The 24,589-nt window shown below is 33.7% G+C and overlaps 2 protein-coding genes across 39 annotated transcripts in view; one reads left to right on the top strand and one right to left on the bottom strand.

Annotated features, from left to right (window-relative positions):
* Positions 1-1,131: 1,131 nt before the first annotated feature.
* Positions 1,132-17,768, bottom strand: gtf3c5 (general transcription factor IIIC, polypeptide 5). Of its 2 annotated transcripts, none has more exons than XR_015520021.1 (11): positions 17,458-17,768; positions 15,129-15,327; positions 11,801-11,999; positions 11,480-11,678; positions 9,218-9,322; positions 6,947-7,061; positions 6,750-6,830; positions 4,551-4,633; positions 4,372-4,458; positions 1,478-1,620; positions 1,132-1,402 (listed from the first exon to the last, which is right to left on the bottom strand). XR_015520021.1 is itself a non-coding variant. In XM_087300906.1 (11 exons), the coding sequence occupies exons 1-11, from the start codon at positions 17,683-17,685 to the stop codon at positions 1,248-1,250; spliced, it is 1,590 nt and encodes a 529-aa protein (XP_087157032.1). In that variant the 5' UTR covers positions 17,686-17,768; the 3' UTR covers positions 1,132-1,247. The 2 variants fall into 2 exon arrangements, 1 of the variants encoding a protein (XP_087157032.1); XM_087300906.1 differs by having other exon boundaries at positions 4,376-4,458.
* A 56-nt stretch (positions 17,769-17,824) lies between these two features.
* zgc:162472 overlaps positions 17,825-24,589 on the top strand; it is a 33,933-nt gene continuing 27,168 nt past the window's right edge. For 12 of the 37 annotated variants that reach the window (XM_087299751.1, XM_087299745.1, XM_087299748.1 and 9 more), the window contains exons 1-4: positions 17,825-17,912; positions 19,523-19,785; positions 20,845-21,508; positions 24,395-24,507. In XM_087299751.1, coding sequence (XP_087155877.1) covers positions 19,529-19,785; positions 20,845-21,508; positions 24,395-24,507 — 1,034 coding nt within the window. In that variant the 5' untranslated portion in view covers positions 17,825-17,912; positions 19,523-19,528. 37 annotated transcript variants of the gene reach the window in all.

Here is a 24,589-nt window from a genome sequence, read left to right as displayed (position 1 = left end):
AATTACCCCAACCTGCCTAGTTAACCTAATTAACCTAGTTAAGCCTTTAAATGTAATTTTAAGCTGTATAGAAGTGTCTTGAAAAATATCTAGTAAAATATTATTTACTGTCATCAGAGCAAAGAAATAAATCAGCTATTAGAAATGAGTTATTAAAACTATTAAACAGAAATTGGGGAAAAAATAAACAGGGCTAATAATTCAGACCAGCTAATAATTATGACTTCAACTGTATGTGTCTATATGTATGTATATAGTCAGAATTATTAGCCTCCCTTTGAAATTTTCTTCTTTTCCAAATATTTTCCAAATGATGTTTAACAGAGAAAGGAAATTTTCACTGTATGTCTGTCTATATTTTAAGGTCAAAATTATTAGCCCACTTAAGCTAATTTTTGTTTTCGATAGTCTACAGAATAAACCATTGTTATTTAATAACCTGCCTAATTACCCTAACCTTGTTAAATAAATTAACTTAGTTAAGCCTTTAAATGTCCCTTTAAGCTGTCTTGAAATATAATCAAATATTATTTACTGTCATTATGACAAAGATAAAATAAATCAGTTATTAGAAATGAGTTATTAAAACTATTATGCTTAAAATATGTTGAAAAAATCTTTCTGTTAAACAGAAAATGGGAAAAAAATAAACAGAGCGCCTTATAATTCGGGGGCTAATATGTCTGACTTCAACTGTATATACTAAATAAATATTTACACACATATATATATATATATATATATACACACACATACATACATATATGTATATATATGTATGTGTTGTATTATATATAAATCATAGCTGCTAATACTCCTGTTTTCCCAGGAGTCTTCCATATTTCAGACCCATCTCCCGCCACCCTCCAGTTTTGTTATTTCTCCCGGAAAACTCCTGTAATTTCACCCCACCCCCAGTACTCAGCTTTTTGGTACAGTCTGTAATACCCCCGGGTTGCCAACTTGGTATAATATCCAAATGCAGGGGCCGCCTAACTCCGGTTCATAGTACAGTTACTAACACCACACAGTACAGTAACTAACCCGGTTCTCAACTGCATTATTCTGACAAACAAAAATATTCATGCATATATTTTATATACACAAAAACACAGACAGTATACACAAATATATGTTATAAATATGAACTTATTTTATTTTGAACTAATGTTTTTTGATTAATCATTTGACTGCACTACCATTTACATATCAAAAGCATATGTTCCACAGATGGAACTAAAGGGCCGTTACATATAATCTGCAATCTCAGTTTCCATTTCATTGTCGCTCCCATCAGAGGGCTTGTACTCTTCATCATCATCGTCATCTTCATCTTCATCGTCCTCTTCTCCACTGCCAACATCTTTGGCTCTTCTTTTCACAGGCTTCTGTGTGGATGGACCTGCAAAGACAAAGCCTTGTGCTTTATTTTGCATTTATTAATCAGCAATGCACTGTGTTTTTGTTTGTGTTTTACCAGGGCGGTTGGCTTTAACGTATTGTTGGATCATTCCTGAGATGATGTTTCTGAGCTCATCGGCCGTGTGAGGAACACACCAGCCATCTCTCTCATCACACACTTCCTCTTTCCCATCATTGTTATGGATGAGATTCTGTATTCTGAACACAAGGACAAGAGAAGAGCTGTTAAGGTATGGAGGTGTAGGAAAAAATTGCTTAAAGGGGCTAATAATTTTGACCTTAAAATGGTGTTTAAAACATTTTAAACTGCTTTGATTCAAGCCGAAATAAAACAAATAAGACTTTCTCCAGAAGAAAAAATATTATTAGACATACTGTGAAAATGTCCTGAATCTGTTAAACATCATTTGGGAAATATTTAAAAAAGAAAAACAAATCAAAAGGGGCTAATAATTCTGACTTCAACTTTACATTCTCACTGTTTTTAACACATCTATAGTTATGTAGAGCACAAAGTTTACCTCATTTTTGACATAAAAACGGCAACGTGTGCGGCATGACATCACTTTATTGCAGAGACACTATTGGTTAAATGGCGGAAAAGTAGAACATGGAAGCAGCTTGAAGCAGAAAGCGAGAGTATGTCTGCGGTCTGTAGGTACTATAAAGTTGATGACGACAACATTGCTATAGCAAACTGTGAGATGTAAACTTAGGATTTCCTGCCGGGTACTTTAAGTTGAGGGGCTTTTTGTTTTTATATTAGATTTTTAGGTAACACTATTTAGATGGTCCATCTGAGTATTAGTAGACTGTCTGCTTAATATCTGTTGATACACCTGCTAAACAGACTTAACTGACTATAAAAAATTTTAAAAGTACATTTCAACTTACACTAACCCCAACCTAACAGTCTACTTATAATCTAATGAGAATTAGTTGGCATGTAGATGAAATGTGACTTAAATTCAACAAACTGACCATCAAAATAAAGTGACTCTATCTATCTATCTATCTATCTATCTATCTATCTATCTATCTATCTATCTATCTATCTATCTATCTATCTATCTATCTATCTATCTATCTATCTATCTATCTATCTATCTATCTATCTATCTATCTATCTATCTATCTATCTATCTATCTATCTATCTATCTATCTATCTATCTATCTATCTATCTATCTATCTATCTATCTATCTATCTATCTATCTATCTATCTAATCTATCTATCTATCTATCTATCTATCTATCTATCTATCTATCTATCTATCTATCTATCTATCTATCTATCTATCTATCTATCTATCTATCTATCTATCTATCTTTCTATCTATCTATCCATCCAACATTAGGCACATTCAAATCAAGACTGAAAACACATCTGTTTAGCTTTTTACGCATTTTTATTATTTGTTTTTATTTTTATTTTACTTGTTTCTTTTATTATTGTTTATGTAAAGCACTTTGAATTGCCATTGTGTATGAAATGTGCTATATAAATAAACTTGCCTTGCCTTGCCTTGCCTATCTATCTATCTATCTATCTATCTATCTATCTATCTATCTATCTATCTATCTATCTATCTATCTATCTATCTATCTATCTATCTATCTATCTATCTATCTATCTATCTATCTATCTATCTATCTATCTATCTATCTATCTATCTATCTATCTATCTATCTATCTATCTATCTATCTATCTACTGTTGCACTAAAATCCAAAAATGAAGGATTGATGTTATTTATTACTTGATTGTTCAAGCTACCTCACAGAAGTGCTCCGTTTGTTGACAGAGTTGTTGATATTAAAATAAGATGATTTAAATAAAAAATAAGGAACATCCTCTTCTTTATTCTTCTTTTATTTATTACAGAAGTATCCGATCAGGTTTCGGTATCGGCAGTTACTCAAAATCAAATGACTCAGACGCGGTGGCATAAAAACCTGATCGGGACATTCCTTTCCTTTTACTTGTTGCGTGCATGTACTATAGTAATTCAAGTAAATTATGCATGAACTTTCCAATATTCTAATGCAAACCTTAATTTTTATGTATTTATTCCTAAATTTGGGTATGCGTTTAGTGTTTTATGCACAAATATGTTTTGTTAAGTTTAGTTATGGAAGACAATGCAGTTAAAAGGCCTTCAGAAAAATAGATACATGTACCATAGTGTCACATATGCAAATATAGTAAAATAAAGAAATTTCATTGGCTGCAGATAAGTTTTTCGCTTAGACTATTCACTTAATATTGTTTCATACGTAAATGATGCATACATACACAAAATATAGTTTTGAAATATTTCCTAAATGATGATTAACAGAGCAAGGAATTTTTCACAGTATTTGCTCTAATATTTTGTTATCTTTTTTATCTTTCATTTAATATATTGATATTTAATATAATATTATCTTTTTTTTAATTTATTTAAGCTAGTATAAAAGCAGTTTTTATTTTTTAAAACCATTTTAAGGTAAATATGATCAGCCCACTTAAGCGATATTTTTTTTGACTACAGAGCAAACCACTGTTATACAATGACTTGCCTAATTACCCTAACTTGCCTAATTAACATTAGTTAAGCCTTTAAAGTGTACTTTAAGCTGAATACTAGTATCTTGAAAAATATTTAGTAAAATATTATGTACTGTTTTCAGAAATCAGTTATTAAAACTACTATTTTTAGAAAAGTCTTTAAAAAAATCAGCTTTCCGTTAAACAGAAAATGAGGAAAAATATACAGGGGAGCTAATAAATCAGGAGGGCTAATAATTCTGACTTTAACTGTATGTGATTATATATATATATATATATATATATATATATATATATATATATATATATATATATATATATATATATATATATATATATATAATATATTGTTATTATTATTTTTATTTAAACTGTAAAATAAAAAGTAATTCAAAGTACTTGCTTTTCTACATCCAGATCACACAACTGGTAGAACATCTGTCTGTATGGAGGAAGCATTCCTTCCCGAAAGATGTAGATGGATTCCTTTAGAGAGTAAAAACAAAATGAGTTTAAATATTAGTAGCTGATCAAGGAAAAACAAACACTTAAAGCAAAAATAAAACTTCAGAAAATACCTTAAGCATGTACTTTGCAGTGACAGGTCCTGAAGATGAAGCACTTTCCTGGGGGATGTCTGTCACACTAGCAGGTAGAGGAACTATAGAATTGTACAAAACAACAATACACCACCATTAAAAGAAACAAAAAGCAGTTTAATACACCACTAGACTATACATTAAAGAGAATATTCAATTAAAGCAGCGTTTATTAAGATTTTAAACAACTTCAAAAATATTTAATCATTATTTACCATGACATATATCCATGTACAACTGGAGAAAATGTATTTTATACGTGCTTACTAAAAAATTTAAATTAATAAGTAATCATACCAAATCGATCACATTTTAAAAAAGTTTTAAAAATCCTGCTGACAATAAAACCCAGTGGTTTAAAGGAGAGTGCTAACAGATAAAGATTTTAAAATGTCAGCTTACATTCAACTTAATGATTATTTAATTTGTTATTCCTATGTCATCAAAATATTATTGTTATAAATATGCCTGGCAAAGGTTATGGTATACACTACCTGACAAATGTCTTGTCGCCTGTCTAAGTTTTATGAACAACAAATAATAACTTGACTTCTAGTTGATTATTTGGTGTCAGAAGTGGCTTATATGAAAGGCAAATGCCTCTAGATTACACTTATTTTACCAATATATAATATAATAATACCTTGATTTTTAACTATTTAATTAGGACAGTAAGGTCTGACTTTGCTTAGACAAGTCTTGTCACTGAACAGAAATAAGGTAGAGTATAGAATATAAAGTCATGCTGCAGTGGAAAAAGAATTAATATTGTGTATGACTCCAATGAGCTTGGAGGACTGCATCCATACATCTCTGCAATGACTCAAATCACTTATTAATAAAGTCATCTGGAATGGCAAAGAAAGCATTCTTGCAGGACTCCCAGAGTTCATCAAGATTCTTTTGTATTCATCTTCAATGCCTCCTCCTTCATCTTACCCCAGACATGCTCAATAATGTTCATGCCTGGTGACTGGGTTGGCCAATCCTGGAGCACCTTGACCTTCTTTGCTTTCAGAAACTTTGATGTGGATGTTCAAGTATGAAAGGAGCGCTATCCTGCTAAAGAATTTGCCCTCTCCTGTGGTTTATAATGTAATGCAGGGGTTCCCAAACTTTTCAGCCTGCGACCCCAAAATCACAATGCCAGTGACTCGCAACCCCCGATATCCTCTAAGGTGATTATAAATACAGAAACCTTGCATGATATGGCACACTAATAGACCCAAGTCTATTCTTCGTTTCATTTTTTTAATGTATGTCAGTGCTGTAAATGTGCCAGAAAGTTTAACCTGGTATTATAAAATCAATCTATTGCTGTGTCTTTAATATAATGTAATTACCTTAGGGGTCGCAATCCAATAGAACTAGTAACTATAAACTAGCTACTATAGTAACTATAAAGTATATAGTAACTATAAACAACGTGTTATAATGTTTTTCAGTAGGTTATGGATAAAATATGGCAATTATTATGGTTTAATAAAGGCAAGGCGACCCCCCTTCATTGTCCTGTGACCCCTCGGGGGGTCCCGACCCCCATTTTGAGAACCACTGATGTCATAGGCAGCACATATGTATTGATACCTCAGGCTGTTGATGTTGCCATCCACTCTGCAGATCTCTTGCACGCCCCCATACTGAATGTAACCCCAAACCATGATTTTTCCTTCACCAAACTTGACTAATTTCAGTGAGAATCTTGGGTCCATGCAGGCCCCAATAGGTCTTCTGCAGTATTTGTGATGATTGGGATGCAGCTCAACAAAGATTCATCAAAAAAAAAAAAAAAAAAAAAAAAAAAAATCGACCTTCTGCCACTTTTCCAAGTGATCAACTAGAAGTCAAGTTATTATTTGTTGCTCTTACAACTTAGATTGACATCTTGCACATCTTTGGTAATGCACATCTTCTGTTACGCAAAATGAATTACCCACTAAATTAAAGCTAAAATGTTTTAACACTAAATGTTTTGCTTAGAACTATCACTACAAATTTAAAAACAGAAAAAATGTAGCCAGCTTTGAATGATGTTGTGTATGCTTACATATTGCAACAATTAGAGCCCAAAGGGTACAGGATTCTAAAAGTGAACTGAGGGGGCAGTGAGTGGTTGTGAAAAACTAAATAAAAATGATATAACTCAGGGAACACAGTGTGCCATTGGTGTTGTCATACCTGCCCTGTTGAAAGTGGTTGGGCGGCTGTAATGATAAGCACTTCTCTTGGATTTCACTGGCATGTCATTGACACCAAATCCTACACAGAAAAATCACACATGTATATATCATTGATTATACTCGCATATGGTGTCTAGGAATGTATGATAATTGTTGCGTTGTTACGAGTGTGTTTGGCTCGATGGGGACACTCACCATGCTTCATTCCATAGCGGATCCTGAAGTCTAAAACCTGGTAGATTTTAGCTCCTGGTATCTTTCGAGGATCATATCCAAACCTGACCCACAAACTCCTCCATGGGCCTGTTAACTACACACAAATATTAGGGCTTTTAATTTGACACAATTAATTTCTTATGAGGAAAAATTATATATTTTAATTTTTAATGCAGTTAGTGCACCCAGGCCCCCAGCACCCTGTGATGAACATGATGCTGGACAACTAAAAACTACATGATTGAGTAGTTTCTGCACTCGTGTGAAATCTCCTTGGGATAACCTTATTTATTTTTTTTTTTATCGTCCTTGTTTAAATATGATTTAATTGAATACAATATATACAGTGCTCAGCATAATTGAGTACACCCCATTTCCCGGTAAATATAGGTCATATATTTTGGTGCATTTGAACAAAACAGATTTATTGAACAGATATATTTATTAAAAAATACTTTAGTCACAGAACATCTTTAGAAATGGAAAGATAATACATTTAAATTCATGTAAAATAATACTAAATAAATTACAAACTAGAACACAATTGTACATATTTTTTGTTTCTTTTGATTTTTGCTATTTTCGAAATTGTTATTTAATATTTTTCTATAACGTATAATAATAATAATAATAATAATAATAATAATAATAAAGGTTCAAAAATTAGTAGCTCAAATTTATAAGTTATTTTATTAGATAAGCTCCAGATTTGGCTGCAGTTGCAATCAGAATTATTAAACCCCGTTTGTTTATTTTTTTTTCCCAATTTATGATTTTTTTCAACACATTTATTAACATAATAGTTTTAATAACTCATTTCTAATAACGGATTTATTTTACCTTTGCTCATATATGCTGAGTAGATGTAGTATTACTGTACTTTTCTGTAAGTGATTAGCTCTCCATCTTATCATTAAACATTTTTGTGTTTCATTGTAAATTTTTTATACACAAATAAGTTTTTAAAGACAATAGCTACATTTAATATTTTCCTGTCTGAAAGTTTTCATTATTCAATAAAAAAAATAATAATAAGAAGAAAAATAATACTTTTCTTGAAGCTTATGATGGTCGTTTTCTTAATGATTGAGGCTTTGTAAAGATCTTTCCCCTCTTTTTCCTAGCTTTTTATTGTATTTATTGCATTATTTTAAATTAGATTTATAATATAACATTGAATATTATAAATTGTACTAATTGTACTAGAATCTAATGTAGTGATGTTTTATTCCTGTTATCTTTCTTGTACATGCAATATTTTCTGCTATTGGGGTAAAAAGATTATTTTACAGTTTGCATGTTCTGCCCGTGTTTTCCTCCAGGTGCTCCGGTTAAGCCCACAAGTCCTATTACATGTGGTATAGGTGAATTGAATAAACTAAATTGACCTTATTGTAAGATTGGGTGTGTGAGATGCTAGAGTGTACGGGTGTTTCCCAGTACTGGGTTGCAGCTGGAAGGACATTCACTGTGTAAAACATGCTGGAATAGTTGGCAGTTCATCCAGCTGTGGTGACCCCTAATAAATAAGGGACTAATCAGAAGGAAAAAGAATAAATAAATTATTGTTATTTCAAGTCTCCACGTAAATATTAATAAAAATCAATAACAAAACAATTGCATGGCATCACGGTGGTGCAGTGGGTAGCAGGTTCATCTCACAGCAAGAAGGACGCTGGTTAGAGCCCCGGCTGGGCCAGTTGGCATTTCTGTGTTTGCATGTTCTCCCAGTGTTCGCGTGGGTTTCCTCCGGGTGCTCCGGTTTTCCCCATAAGTCCAAAGACATGCGCTATAGGCGAATTGAATACGCTAAATTGGCCATAGTGTGTGTGTGAATGAGTATGTTTAGCCATCTTTTGCGTAAAATATATGCTGGATAAGTTGGCGGTTCATTCTGCTGTGGCAACCCCTGATAAACAAGGGACTAAGCCAAAGGAAAATGAATGATGAATGAATTATTGTTATTTTACAATATAACAATGTTACACACTGACAAAAGCCCAATGATTGTTCATATAGACAAACAGGAACTCCAGTTTTAATATTACATTGTTGGTTAAACCAATGTTTCTACTACAACCCATTAAAAACAAATAGAGATGTAGTGAAAGTGCTGCATAACAACTACATATTGCTCTCTGTGCCTGAACCTGGGATAAGAGACTAATTCAACACACTGAAAAGACTTGAGATATGTTTATCACAGACATGTTTATAAAGTTTGCTTGTTTTTTATTCTTATCTACTCACCGCGTAGTATGCCACAAATGGCAGGAGGTGCTTCATTTTCTCAGGGTGGATGTCGATGTTGGCCTTGACAGCGTTGCGAGACCATATGGGTCTTTTCTCGAAAAGCTGCGGAGGCAAAATCAAATAATGATTATTTCCAAATGAAGCACAGGTGTTAGTGGGATAAGATAAGGACATTTTCCCATAACATTAAACCACAACTTTCAAAGCTTTTTTAAGAGCATTTTTAGTTTTAACCCTTTACCCTGTTGACCGCCCACTATCATGAAACAGTGACTACATACTGAATAAACACCACCATTTAGGTCACATTTTATCATGTCCGAAGTTCTATTTTATGTTGTTGTTGTCATATGCTCAGCAAAACTGTATTTATTTTAATAAAAATAGACAATAAGAGCTATTTTAAAATATCACAATTTAAAGTAAATGTTTTATATTTTAAAACAGGTTAAATGCTATTCATTTTTATGATGGCAAAGCTGAATTTTACATTAGCTATTAATCCAGTTAGTGACACATGATCCAACAGATACACTCACCGGCCACTTTATTAGGTACAACTGTCCTACTGCTCTTAACGCAAATTTCTAAACAGCCAGTCACATGGCAGCAACTCAATGCATGTAGGCATGTAGACAAAACGTCTGCTGCATTTCAAACAGAGCATCAGAATGGGGAAGAAAGGTGATTTAAGACTTGGAACGTGGCATGGCACAGGCTAACCAAAATTGGACAATAGAGGATTGGAAAAACCTTGCCTGTCCTGATGAGTCTTGATTTCTGCTGCGACGTTCGAAAGGTAGGGTCAGAATTTGGCATAAACAACATGGAAAGCATGGATACATCCTACCTCGTATCAACAGTTCAGGCTGTTGTTGGTGGTGTAATGGTGTGGGGAATATTTTCTTGTCTCACTTCGGGGCCATTAGTACCAATTGAGCATTGTGTCAATGCCACAGTCTACCTGAGTATTGTTGCTGACCATGTCCATCCCTTTATGACCACAGAGTACCCATCTTTTTCTGATGATCTTCTTCCAGCAGGATAATGCACCATATCATAAAGCACGAATATGAATATATCTTGAATATGAGAATGAGTTAACTGTACTCAAATAACCTCCACAGTCACCAGATCTCAATCCAATAGAGCACCTTTGGGATGTGGTGGAATAGGAGATTCACATCATGGATGTGCAGCCAACAAATCTGCAGCAACTGCGTGATGCTACCAAGTCAATATGGACCAAAATCTCGGAGGAATATTTCCGGTACCTAGTTGAATCAATGCGATGAAGAATTAAGGCAGCTCTGAAGACGAAAGGGGGTCCAACCCGGTACTAGTAAGGTGTACCTAATCAAGTGGCCGGTAAGTGTATATCATCACTTCTAATCGATTTAAAATGCCTTTACTCTTAAATTACTAACCACACTTGACTCAAATGATAGTGACTATATTAATATAATTATAAAATTATATATATATAAATTATATATAATTATATATATTTATAAAATTATAAAATTATAATTTTATAATTATATATAATTATAAAATTATAATTATAAATTAATATATATATGTTTAATATTAATATATATATATATATATATATATATATATATCCTGAAAGATATAGCAAGTCTGATAGTTCCTAAGGTACAAAAAGGTAAATTTTACACTTTTTTTCCATAGCAAAACACTAGAATTTCATAGCAAAACAAATGATTTTAGAAAACCATCACAAAATCAGCAATTTTAGGCTGCAAATATAAAAAATAAAATGTCCCTGCAAAATCCTGGAGGCACTGATAAACTATAATCATTTTGCTATTACATTACACAGCAAAAAATTATTTTCTTACTTAGATTTTTTTGTCTGGTTTTTAGTCCAAATATCTAAAAAAAATCTTTTTTTTAACATTGTCTTGTTTTAAGAAATAATATGCTAAAATTAAGAGGGTTTTTCCTTAAAACAAGCAAAATAATCTGCCAATGGGGAAAGCTAAATAATCTCGTTTTTGCTTTCGACATAAGATTATTTTGCTTACCCCATTGGCAGATTATTTTGCTTGTTTTAAGGAAAAACCCTCTTAATTTTAGCATATTATTTCTTAAAACAAGACAATGTGTTTTGTTAGTCTAGAAAATGCTTCTTGATTTAGGAATTTTTAGATATTTGGACTCAAAACTAGATAAAAAATCTAAGTAAGAAAAGCATTTTTTGCAGTGTAAAACGTGTAAATCCATCTCACAAACCTGTTTGATTTTCTTCTCTGCCTTTAAATCGTTAGGATGAACACAGAGCTTCCTCCAGGTGGTCACTGCAGCCTCCAGAGGTTCTGATGGTATGGTCTTGTCATCAAAGTTGACAAAAATGGCATTGTTTGGCCGGCGAGCCCGATTTGGGGCGATAATATGATCTTTCATGAGAGCGGATTGAAATGCAGTGTCCTTGCTGTTTTTGGGGAAGACAACAAATAATGTAATCAACTATCAAAAGCATCAAATCACATGTATATTTAGTTGCAATTACAACCTATGAACTCATTTAAGAATTCCCATTGTTGTCCAGCTTACTTGTGCATTACATCAGGCCGATAGAAGTAATCCACAGGCATGTCCAGACGAGAGAAAATAGGGGGAGGAATGAAAAGAGGCACAGGGTTGTCGTAGAATTCCTTTTTCTCTGGTTTGCGCAAAATGATCTTGTCGTACAGGGAGACCTGGTTGCCTTCTGGGTTGTTGTGAGATGCCAGATACTGAAAGTCAGCCATTCCTAAAGTGAGAAATGGGAAAAATCTATTATTGACGTTCGCATAGAAACCAATACTCCGATTTTAATATGATTAAGACATTACTCTAACTAAAAGTCTAGCATTTAAACAGTGATTTTTGATGACCTTAATCTGACTCAAGTCATAATTGACTTAAACAGAAATTGAATTAAGACGTGCAGTATTTCTGTTTAAGTTGCATTATTGAAGTGCAGTACAAACACCTCATTAAGGACCGAGTCCCAAAACGGTGCGTAGGCCCTATTGGAATTGCTTAATTTATTCTTCGTCTTCTCCAGAATGAATCACGATTTTGAGGGTCTAAAACAGGGGTCACCAACCTTTTGGAAACTGAGAGCTACTTCTTGGGTACCGATTAGTGTGAAGGGCTACCAGTTATTAAATAACACATTTATCTTAATTCACTTTTAATTATATGTTATTATTAATAATTAATAATATCCATCTTTGTGAAGACATTGATCATGTTAATGATTTCTCACAGTAGTTGTCAACAATAATTTAACAAGTTAGATAAATATCAATATGCAACACTTAATTTGTCTGAAATTGTTCTTAAAGTTATTTTTTAATATATAACTTAAAGTAATTTTCAAATTTACACCAATGCAAGTGTGAGAAAGATTTTTAAAAAAAGAATACCTATAAAAATATTAGATGCAGCTTACTCATATGTGGTGCTATCGTGAGCTATTTTTATAAGAGGCCTGCTCATGTGAACCTGGCGGGCTACCTGGTGCCCACGGGCACTATGTTGGTGACCCCTGGTCTAAAACATGCCCAAAAACTCACGAAACGTTGCACATGCCTCAGAAGTGACCAACATTTACGTTTGTTGTAGGTTTCAGATATAGGGGTGGCAAAATGACTCGACAGGGCCACCTATTGCTTTTTGACAGACTGACCCCCGAGCTACGATTCACGCACATGCACGAAAATTGGCACACACATCAAACATGCCAATACCTACAAAAATATCTCTTTGAGTGAAATCTCAAACCCAACAGGAAGTCTGATATTTTTAACTTCCTCCAACCAAACAACGCCGTTTTATTTTAACGAACTTCTAGGGATTTTATCTGATCAACACCAAAATTGACTCTTGTCATCTAAAGGCCTTGGCGATGTTAAATTGCGAAGATCTAGAGTTTTTTCCAAAGGGCGTGTGGCAGCCTCGCAAACTTTGACAATACGCCACGAAACAGGAAGTTGTTATAACTCAGACATGCATTGTCTGATCTGCCTCAAAATTCACAAGTTTGATAACAGTCCTGACCAGAACACGTTTACATAACAATATCCAGTTACAGTTATAGCTCATGGTTTAGCTTATAACTCAGCCACGCAATGTCCGATCTGCCTGAAACTTCATAGGTTAGATGAGATTCTATTTCTAAAAGACATTTAAATGGCAATATTGAGACACAGTTATGACACCACCTGCTGACAGAAGGAAGTTTGGAATAAATCTGTGATTTTCTCAGGGTTTTTTTTTATATATAACGGCTTAAATTAATGTTGTCCACTGTACTTTTTCATCCTTAAGCCACCGAGAGGCAGTGAGCCCGGGTGCGAGGTCTCTTTTATCACTGCTTGCAGCTTTAATTCAAATTATTTCTGTCGTGTAGGATTTGCGCCGCATTTTGTGACAGTATAGTGCATACACACACTATTCTCTGCACCTATCGAGTCATAGAGGGACCACAGACACCCGCATCGTGAAATGAGGAGGTTTTCAAATTAAACACCCGAAAATACATGAAACTCCAGAGGAAGCATTGGATAGCGTGGTGTTTATCAATATATGTGCAAAAAACGAGATCATGAAAGGAACATTCAAAAAGCAACTCATGTAAACACCTTGAATATATTATTTTCTTATTCAGGTTAAGGGAAATAATTAGATTACTGATGAACCTGCTTTGACACAAAAGCAGGTATTTAAAAAAAATACCCCAGCGTTTAGTGGAGTTGTTTAAACAATGAAAGTCAATGGGGTTCAATAGTGTTATGAACACAGTGATCTTCAAAATAATTTTTTTCATTGGGGTGATTACAATTAAAGGGACTGTTCACTCAAAAATGAAAATTCTGCTATCCTTTAATCTCGCTTCACTCATTTCAAACATTTATGAGATTCTTCTGTTGAATACAAAAGAAGATATTTTTAAAAATGTTAAGATACTTGTATTTATTGACATCCATGGTATTTGTTTTTATTCTACTATGAAAGTCAATGATTACAGGTTTTTAGCTATCTTCAAAACACCTCATAAAGGTTTGGAACCACTTGAGGGTAAATAGTGAGTACATTTTAATTTTTGGGTAAACTATCACCTTAATATTCATAAAAAAAATTTATTGGAGAAGTATCCCTTTAAGACTGCATGAAATTAGAACTGGAAAAGCAACAGTACAAACTATCCAGGTTAAAGAAAAAAAAAAAGTTCATCCAAACCATAAATGTGTGATGCAGCTTTAGTTTGTTCACACATTACTCTGCATCCTGTTTATTGTTTTTTATTTACACAAACTGTATTGATTATCTAACATTTTCACCATGATATAAAGATGTAAAGTTAAGCTTAAATGGCCCTCAGTGTAATGATATTTTATATACCAAAACATCTTTCCAGACGTATTTAGAACAAGATTCATTTGATCACATATTAAAACGAGAACTGTATAAGGATCCCACAAATCTTTGCCACAATGCTTCAAACTACTAAAGATGTTTTTAATAAATAAATGCACTTATTATGATAATTTATTAATTTTATAGATCATAATAAGTATGTAATTTCATTATGCTGAATGACTATGGAACATTATTTTACCCATATTTTGACATTTTGCTTTCACAAGTTATTTGAAACAGTAAAGTTTAACATGCTTTCTATGGTTAAAATGACGTTTGTAGATTAAATTAAACCTCTCCTCTTTGAAACATTTCATCTTGCATGTCGTTTAAAATAAACACCCAATAAATGCCTTGGTTTTGGTAGAAATGTCTAAAATGTATTTCAAGGTGTATCTTTTTAAAATTAAAATGAACATTAAAATGAGTTATTTAAAATAAACATACTAGTAAATGAATGTGCACTTCAAACCTTGAAACTTATAGGTGGTTCCTATAAGTCCCACAATCTCCATGCTGATTTGGGTCTCTGCACTGTTCCCTTTGCGGGTCCTGCGGCGAACTCTGAGCAGCAGGTTGGTGGAGGAGTAGCGATTTCCATAAGCAGGATGACAGAATGGATCCCCCGGCCGAAAGCGGAGCTCAATTCTTTTTGTAGAGTCTGCATATGTCTGTCCAGAAACACCCCAGGTTAACATACAATCCATTGTAACACTCAGGGTACACACACTGTAACATTCACTACTATGTGTGTATAAACAACATTATGCGTGCGCTGCGGGAGACAGTCTGCGTGTGTGAGGAGAGAAAGGAGTGTGTGCGCTGCTCTTCCCCTCAAAATGCTGTACTTTTACATATTGTTTAGTTTTATTTTGTTTTGTATTGTAATTCTTGTGACACTGAAGGAGGCTGACTATAAAGGTTTGAGTCTGAGATGCCATTTTCGCATTGAAGGTCTTTTTTTCTATTGGCTTTCCGGCGCAGTGTCACAACACACACATATTCAGCACAGAAGCATTTACAGTACTGTTCTAAAAATTTGTGTTTGTTTTTGTGAAACATTAGATGTACTTAATACCTCTAAAGTGAGATCAAAGACGTTTAATAAAAAATATATGATATGTATATATAACTTAATATTTAATTTTCAAACAAATACTGTTCTTTTATATCAATCAAACAAAAAAAGGTATAAACAGAATAACAGTTTTTAACTGTCTTTCGGATGAGATGTTAAACCGAGGTCCTGACTCTCTGTGGTCATTAAAATTCCCAATAATGTCCTTTGAAAAAAAGAGTAGGGGTTTAACTCCGGCATCCTGGCCAAACTAACCCACTGGCCTCTGTCCATCATAGCCTCCTAACCATCCCCACGTCATAATTGGCTTCATCACTCAGTCTCCTCTCCACCGATCAGCTGGTGTGTGGTCTGCATCATACTGGATAGACTTAAAGTTGGTTTTATATTCGCACATTCATTTATTTAGCATGTCTCTATTGTTTACCATGTTACTTCATGTTATATTTGATCGGAATTAGCATGCATGACTTCTAAACAACAATAACACCATCTAATTCACTATGAACAATATTGTACTTTGATAGTCATTGGCTGCTAAAATGATTTCCCTATTTAGAATTAGCAAAGAATACTTTTCTGAAATTATATTATTAAGGAGAATGTCTGAATATAAAACCAACTTTACCTCTATGCACACTGATGGTGGATGAGGAGATTCCCCCAAAAACATGTAACGCTTTGAGTTTGCATAAAAGTGCCATATAAATGTAAGGAATTATTATTATTATGAAATGTTTCTTAAGTAACAAATCAGATTATCAGATACATATAATACACAAAGGTATGATCATATGACACTGAAGAAACTTTGCCATTACAGGATAAAAATTACATTAAAAAACAGGTTATTTTAATTTGTTTACATGTGTTTTTAAAGGCAACATTATTGCAGAATACTATTTATTTTATTAATAATAATACAATTTATTTTGTAAATTTAAGGTCAGAAATTAAATGAGACCCTGGAGCACTTATGTCTTACATTGTTGCACAGTAGTATTTTATTTTGACAGTAGCCAATAACATCATTGTATGGTTTAAAATTACAGATTTTTTTTTTTTTTTTTGCCACAAATCATTAGAATATTAAGTAAACATCAAGTTCGATGAAGATATCGTGAATACTAGAATCTTCTTTAAGTTCCAGAGTCTAGGCTGAAACGTAGATGGGACAGAGCTTTCTCTATTGCAGGTCCTCGCTTGTGGAACACCTTGCCCTTTAGGATTAGAATGGCTCCATCATTATCTATTTTTAAATCACTTCTTAAAACCTACCTTTTTAGCTTGGCTTTTTAAGATTATTTTAATAGTTCATTCTACCGCTAATTTCTTTTACATTTTTAAAGATGTCTCTCTTGCTTAATTTCTATGTTTTTATATTGTCTTTTTATTTTTTTTTACCTTGTCTTATGTACAGCACTTTGGTCAGTCTTGTGACTGCTATTAAATGTGCTTTTTAAATAAATGAACTGGAACAGTAAATATATCAACATATTACTATATTATTAATATTTATTTAGATATTCATTATCTTTATTATGGAGAAAACTGGCCTACAATAATGTTTATATTATGTAATGAAAACAAATAAGAAATTATATATCGTTTAAACGGCTTATTCTAATTCTAATAACAACTAATTACTGTACAGTAACTTAATCAGACACATTTGACAGCCCAAGCACTGTCTCTGTATTCGTTTCACTGAATGTAGACTCACTTTAGACACTCCTTGTTCTCCTCCAATGCTGTCCAGCATTCTGTTCACATTGTTGACCACCGCTGGATATTCAACACACACTAGATTAGTGTCAGAAAGAGCTAATGTTGCTGTATTTCCCAACACAACAGCTTCATCTCTGCTTTCTCCAGTATTTCTCGCTTCTGTGTCTGATGAGACCGCCTCGCTTGTAATCACAGAATCCATTTTCGTTTGACGCTTATGCATGAGGTAGAAACATCTTTATAATTGAGTATTTTTATGACTGAATGCTTTAGTAAACAGCGTGTAGACAAACATGTTCTCTTGTTAATATCATCCGGGTGGAACTTAAAGTTCTTAGAGAAAATTTTAGTTCCGGGATGGCAGTGCGCATGCGCAGTAACAACATCAAGCATGGAGGACGTGGACCGCTGAGTAGTTGACCATAAAAGCATCATAAACTTCAAGTTAAAGTAAGTTCGTGATTGTTCCATAAGTATTTAAACTTATAGTGATGTTATAAAACGCAATGTGTGGGTAAAAATACGATCAGCGTGTGAGGTTAATGGGTATTGCTGGACAGGACACTCAATGGCAACACGAAGAGAAAACATTAACGTTACAATGAGTTAACTTAATGTAATCGTTACAGACATGCTGTAAACATGTATGAATTGGTCACTTTTTAAGTTTGTTTATGTTGTATACGTAAATGTATGAGCTATTACATTTAATCGAACAGGGAAAAAGACTTTTTGACTAACCACATCTGTCAAATATGCTTGACAGTGTGAACTTACACTGATTCATTATGCACTGTAAAATAATGTCGTATTACTGTGTATAATATTGAAAATGTGGTCGAGGTAAAATTGGTTTTATATTCGGACATTCGTTTATTTTTGAACTGTGACAACTTGTGACTGTCCTATATTGCTTACCAAGCTACTTTGAATATTCTAAAATATAGTCTAAAATATCATGTAAGTGAGCAATTCCAGCGTTATGGATGTAGCATTTGCAGTAAGAACTTAAAACATAAATTCGCATAGAAAGTATATGTTGACATTATATTGAAGCATCTGTTTATATTTTCCAGAACAACTGACTACAGGGTTAGCGATGGGATCAGAAAAAATATCAATATGTAAAGATGTTTTGTACTTTATATGATGAAAAAAAACATACGTTATGGATGTGACAAAGAAAGTCTGCGAGTTTACAGTATGCAACATACTTTGTAGAAATTCTGTGAATTAATCTGCACAACCCAAAATTAATAATGCTAATCAAAAGGATAAGAGTTGGCTCTTTATAAAACAAAAACGATTGGTTTTATTTAATTTAATATTTTCACATTTATGGGGAAAAAGTGTCGTTATGGATGTGACATCTCTCTGTTATGGATGCGACAGATGTGAAAGTGACTTCATGGCAAGGTTTACATGTGCATGGAATTGCTCAAGTATGACTTCAAAACAACATTAGCACTATTTAATTGACTGTGAACAATGCTGTGTTTTGATAGTCATTGCCTGCTAAAATTATTTCTCTATTTAGGATTGGCAAACAATACTTTTGAAAATTATATTAGTGTATTGATATAAAGCGATTTTATAATGATATAAAATGATATTATGAAATTATTTTATTAACCCCTTCAGACCCAAATTATGTTCCAAGTTTCTGAAAAATCTAAAAGTATGAACTATGGGCCTGTAAAACTATTATTAGGGAGAAAGTCTGAATGTGCAAATATAAAACCAACTTTACCTTAATATAAAACCAACTTTACCTTATCATCCTAGAAAATATCTTATTTGTAATCTCTATTTATTATATTCATTTATTCTATTTTTTATTTTTATAAAACTATTTATTTATGTTTATTTAAAAAATATGTATTAATAAAATCTGGTCTTGATTGAATGACTGAATGAATTTTGAGCATTATTTAACTTATTTTTGTCATTTCATTTTCACAAATATTATTTAAATCATCAAAGTAGATATTTTACTTGCATTGCATATGTTTTCTACGTATATAAATTTGCATTTGTAATTTATAGATTTCTCTAAGCAGGGAAAGATGATGCGCAGGTCCAGAATCAGTGTCCGGCCAAATGTAAAGCCCACAGGCCGAGCTCTGACAGCTTCTCGAGAAGCATCTGCGGAGAATGCTCAGGCTTTCCAGAGTCCCGCTGACTCTGCTCCATCTGAGGGTTCAGAGGTCACAGCTGAAAAACTGAATACTGACCCGTCTATAGCAGCGCCGGAACAAACCAACGAGGACGCATCTCAGAGCAGCAGCCCTAGTGACCAGTTGGAGGACACTAGACGTGGAGAGTGAGTCTCACACCTTTACACTAATAAATATGATGTTGTAATTAATACATTTGTGAAATGTATTTATTAATTTATGTAAAAAGGAAATTTGTCACAACACTGTTACATGCAGCGAAACTGGACCCCTCTAACCATACTTAATTATAGATTTCAGGGGACGACAGCTCAGTCGAGAGATAGCATAGTAAAAATAGGAAATAAGATACATTGGGACAAAAGGAGGCCCCAGACAGTGCCAAACTCTCCTGAAAGTAAGGCAGTGTGAGATCAGGGGGGAAAAAAGCCCCAGCAACAAACACATAAACATGACATAACATTGCAACAGGGGAGGTACAATACCGGTCAAAAGTTTGGGGTCAGTTTTTTTATTTGTTTTATTACTGTTACCATAAATAATAGTAATAATCATCATTAATATTAGAGTTATTTATGAAGGATCATTTGACTCTGAAGACTGGAGGAATGAAGATGAAAATTCATCATTAAAATCATTGGAATAAAGGATAACATTAAATTGTAAACAACTTTTGAACAGTTATTTTATAGTGCAATAAAATTTCACAATTTTACAATTTGCACTGTATTTCTGGTTAAATAAATGCAGCCTTAATGAGCAGGACAAGCTTATTTTAAAACATTTAAAAATCCTACTGACCCCAAACTTTTGACCGGTAGTGTAGGTAACAGCCATCTGGTCCTGCAGCTACAAAGCTGGTTGCCTACCCACAACAGGGTATCTGTAGCTGTATATGTGTTTATTTTTGCTTTTCTTATTTTTCTAACAAGCTAAATATTATACCTGTGGAATAAGATTATTTTTATTTTCCCATTGGCAGATTATTCTGCCTATATTAAGAAAAAACTCACTTAATTTTGACTTTTCATTTCTAAAAAACCAATTTTTTTACGTGTCTAGATAATCCTTCTTTCTTGAAGAATTTTTGGACATTTGTAATAAAAATGAGACAAAAACTGTTTCTTTGGTTTAATTATAGTTTAAATTATTCTTTACAAAATACATTTTGCCCATCCAATGACTAATTCTTTGCTTCACAATAGGGATGCATCATCTAAAAGTTCAAATGCCCTGGATTCAGTAAGCACCTCTGTGACATCAGGCCCACAGAGGAGGAAACGCTTCACAGCTTTACCCAACCTGGCCAAACCACGAGCCTCCCAAGCCTCCGCTAAGACTCCGAAATCCCCAATAAAATCTCCTGTAAAACCAGTGACACCTATTGAGCCTGAAAAATCCACCACCAATGCAGACATACCTGCGCCTGTCCACAATCCCAGGGTTCCTGCAAGACGGAGACCTTCAGGAGGAAGCAGACCAGCCAAAAGTCAACCCATTCCTCCAGAATCACTGCAGAAGGATGGAGAGAGCCAAAAAAATGGGGGATTACTAGAAGTTGTTGTGCCGTTGACCGTCCAGGAAGGGGGCGTTGGGACGATTTCTCCACCTGATACTGTTTCGGATGTAAATGAAAACCGTCCGACTCCTCCTACTGTGGAAGAGATGGTTGTTCAACAGGAGAGTGATTCTGGAGCACCACCTGACCAAAGCCAAACTGATCTGTTGAAAGAGAAACTTAAAAAACTGAAATCAACATCAAAGATCATCAAATCCTTGACTGCTGTGAACGACCCTGCAGACATGATTCGATTAGCGCAGGCTCGGAAACTTCGGGAGCTTCTGAAAAAAGAAATGGTCAAAGACAAGGTGTGTATGAGTTTTGCTTTAGCCTGATTTTTATCTTTAAAAAAATCTTGCTTTTTCGTTTTTCGGATGGTACACCCGAAGATGAAGTCATTATTTACTCACCCTACACTTACTGTTTCAAATCAGTTTTAAGTTTTTTTTCTTCTTCTGTTGAACCCAAAAAAAGAGAGAGGGTGCTCGCTGCAGAGCCATTTGAGCAGAGCTGAGCTCCAGCGAGGGGGAGCATGAGCTCTCGCTCTGCCTCCTGTAAGCTGTTTTAATGCGTACACCAACCCCACCCCTAACCCTACCCCAGTGACATCACTCGTAGAAGAAGTGCAAAAAAGGTGGAGCTCAAGCTCAAGCTCCCCCTCGCTGGAGCTCAGCTCGCCCAAATGGCTCTGCAGCGAGCACCACTTGAAAAAAGAAGATATTTTAACGAATGTTGCGGGGAAAAATAGCCATGGACTAACATTTTTGGTGTCTACTATGGTTGCTTGAAGATTCTTCTGAATATCTTGTTTTGTGTTTTAAAATAAAATCATACAGGTTTAGAACCACTTGGGTGTGAGTAAATGGTGAGGTAAAGTTCATTTTTGGGTGTACTATCAGGGCTCAACAATAAGGACTGCCCGGTGGCCCGGGGCCAGCGTGAAAGACGCTCGGGACAGTAGACAGGATTGTTACTGGCCCCTATCGGCCAGTAACGATGAGAATGGTTTTTTTTGTAACCTGGTAACAACCAGTACAGTGAAAAGATGGCAACATGGTGGCAAAATTAAACAATGAGGCTAAAAGAAAACGTCTGTTTCTAAAGGCTTAGAGGCAGACCATTACATGGGTACAAAATTAAGAAACTGAAAAAAAGAACAAAAAAAAAACAGTTGTCAGTTTGGCAAGCCATTTTTATAAAAAGTTATTTAGAATTGCATTAAAACCAGCACATTTTTCATACTGCTCTTTCATTTGCATAAAATCTTGAATTTTGCTCATTATACATTTATTAACATATTTAAAATGTTTAAATTCTAGATTCACAGGCATAATTTTGCCACTATTTAGAATATGTGGCTAAGAAATAGCTATTAACTTTTTAGTTTTTTTGGTGGGGCTAGTGAAAATTTTGACAGGGCAAGTAAAAATCTCAAGCATTGGCCCGATCGGACCCGCATAAAAAAATCATTAGCGTTGAACCCTGACTATTCATTTAACCCTACTGAAGTCATTTACAGTGATAAAATATGGATTCTCAAGCAAATCATAGACTACTGTAAGTGTTAAAATCATTTTTACATCTAAACAATTTGATTTATTTCTTTGTTAAAAAAATTATACTTCTTGTTCAGTGCTAGTTTCCGAAAGGTTTTTTTTTTCATACATGATTCTGGTTGACATCATTAAATCTGGAACTCCTTATATGGCCACCTCTAATGGTAGAGCACGCAATAGCAAGCACAAGAACTTGTCCACCAACGCAGTACATGCTAGATAAGGAGGTCAATACAGAACTGCATGGGACTTGCTGGAGAATGACTTCAAAGAACTGTATTTTTCATTGTATATCACAGATCTCAAGCATTTGACTCAGTGTTTGGCTTTTCCCAAAGAAAATCACAAAGCTTTCTCTTATAAGTATTCCAAAAACTGAAGAAATATTTGAGAAAATATACATGCAGTAATAAACTGTAGTTGCGCAAGATTAATATGAGATTGGGAAAAATGAGCATGATAAGCTCTCTTTAAAACATTGGTATTGGGATGCCTAAAAATGAATATCTAACTGTTACCAGTAGTTTACAAACAAATACAAATCGAGTTTTACTGAACTTTGTCCAAACACTGCCATCTAGTTTTAAAATCCATAATGCAAACTAAAATTTGCCAAAGAGTTAATAATACTATGGAATAATATATAACATCTATAACATTTTTGAGGCTGCATTTGTTTGAGAAAAAAACAACAACTGTGAAATATTATCACTATTTAAAAGTTGTTTTTAATTGTAATATATTTAATTGTTTATTCATTTATGTGATGCCACTAGACATGGACAGGTATAAGATTCTGAAGGTGGGATAACCTTAGATAAAAATATTAAGGTTTTGCGATATTGTGATTACTGCTCTAAAATATATATTATTTTTAAATGTCTGAGTAAAAATGAAAAACTTTTCCCCTTTATAAACAATACATTTTATTTTTTTGTAAGATTTATAATATTTTGGAGCAGTAAACATGTCAGGCTAAATAATTCATATGTATCATTGACCTGCTGTCTTCATTAGTTTCAAAAGCACAGATTTCTTTCCAATTTAAAACAGCATCTTTTGATATTTTTCTGCTGGAGAGATACTGCTGTCCTAAAAAACCAACAAAAAAAAAAAAATTTAATAAAAAATCTTACACATACCTTAGGAACGGTATTACAGAAAATTTTGGTGGCTTTGAAATCTTGACTTTTCCAAACCTTTATATACCTTAAAAAACGGTTATTGTCCCATGCCTTGATGGCACTTGTGTATTTTCTGCTTACTCCAGTCTTCATTGTTGCATTCTTTTCAGAAACCCTAATATGTGGATTTAGTGCATAACATTTATTATTACTGTTTAAAACATTTTTTACTAATGTTTAATATTTTTGTGGAGTGCTTGAGCATTTAAATTAGGATTTATTAATGAATATAACGATCAAAAGAAGAAGATCTATTCATTTATCTGTGATTTAATTTAAGAAAATAAACCCCAAACTTTAAAATTGTAGTTTTTATTTTAATATATATGAATTGAAACTCCAATAAAAATCCAATCATACTTTGTTGCCTACTTAGATAAAGTTTTGTGCTGCGCTTCTTTCTTAATGATTTTAATGCGCTAAACTCAAGTTATCCTCTTCTACTGGTATCTAGGAAGACAAGAGGAAGCTCAAGATGGGACTTAAAGAACGCAAAGCACCTAAAGATCACACCAAAATGACCATGAGAGACCTGATCTATTACCTGCCCGTCTCCAACCCAATGAAGTATGGGCCTTTCTTGACTCCTCTGTTTGTTTTACAAGTGCTTGTGATATTGGATTTGTGATGCCTGACTTTATTGACTTTT

The sequence above is a fragment of the Danio rerio genome, chromosome 21 (assembly GCF_052040795.2).
Source record: "Danio rerio strain M-AB ecotype USA chromosome 21, GRCz13ab, whole genome shotgun sequence".
NCBI classification, from domain to species: domain Eukaryota; kingdom Metazoa; phylum Chordata; class Actinopteri; order Cypriniformes; family Danionidae; genus Danio; species Danio rerio.
The sequence above is the reverse complement of the archived record's forward strand: the minus strand, read 5'-3'. Positions and strand labels throughout refer to the sequence as shown.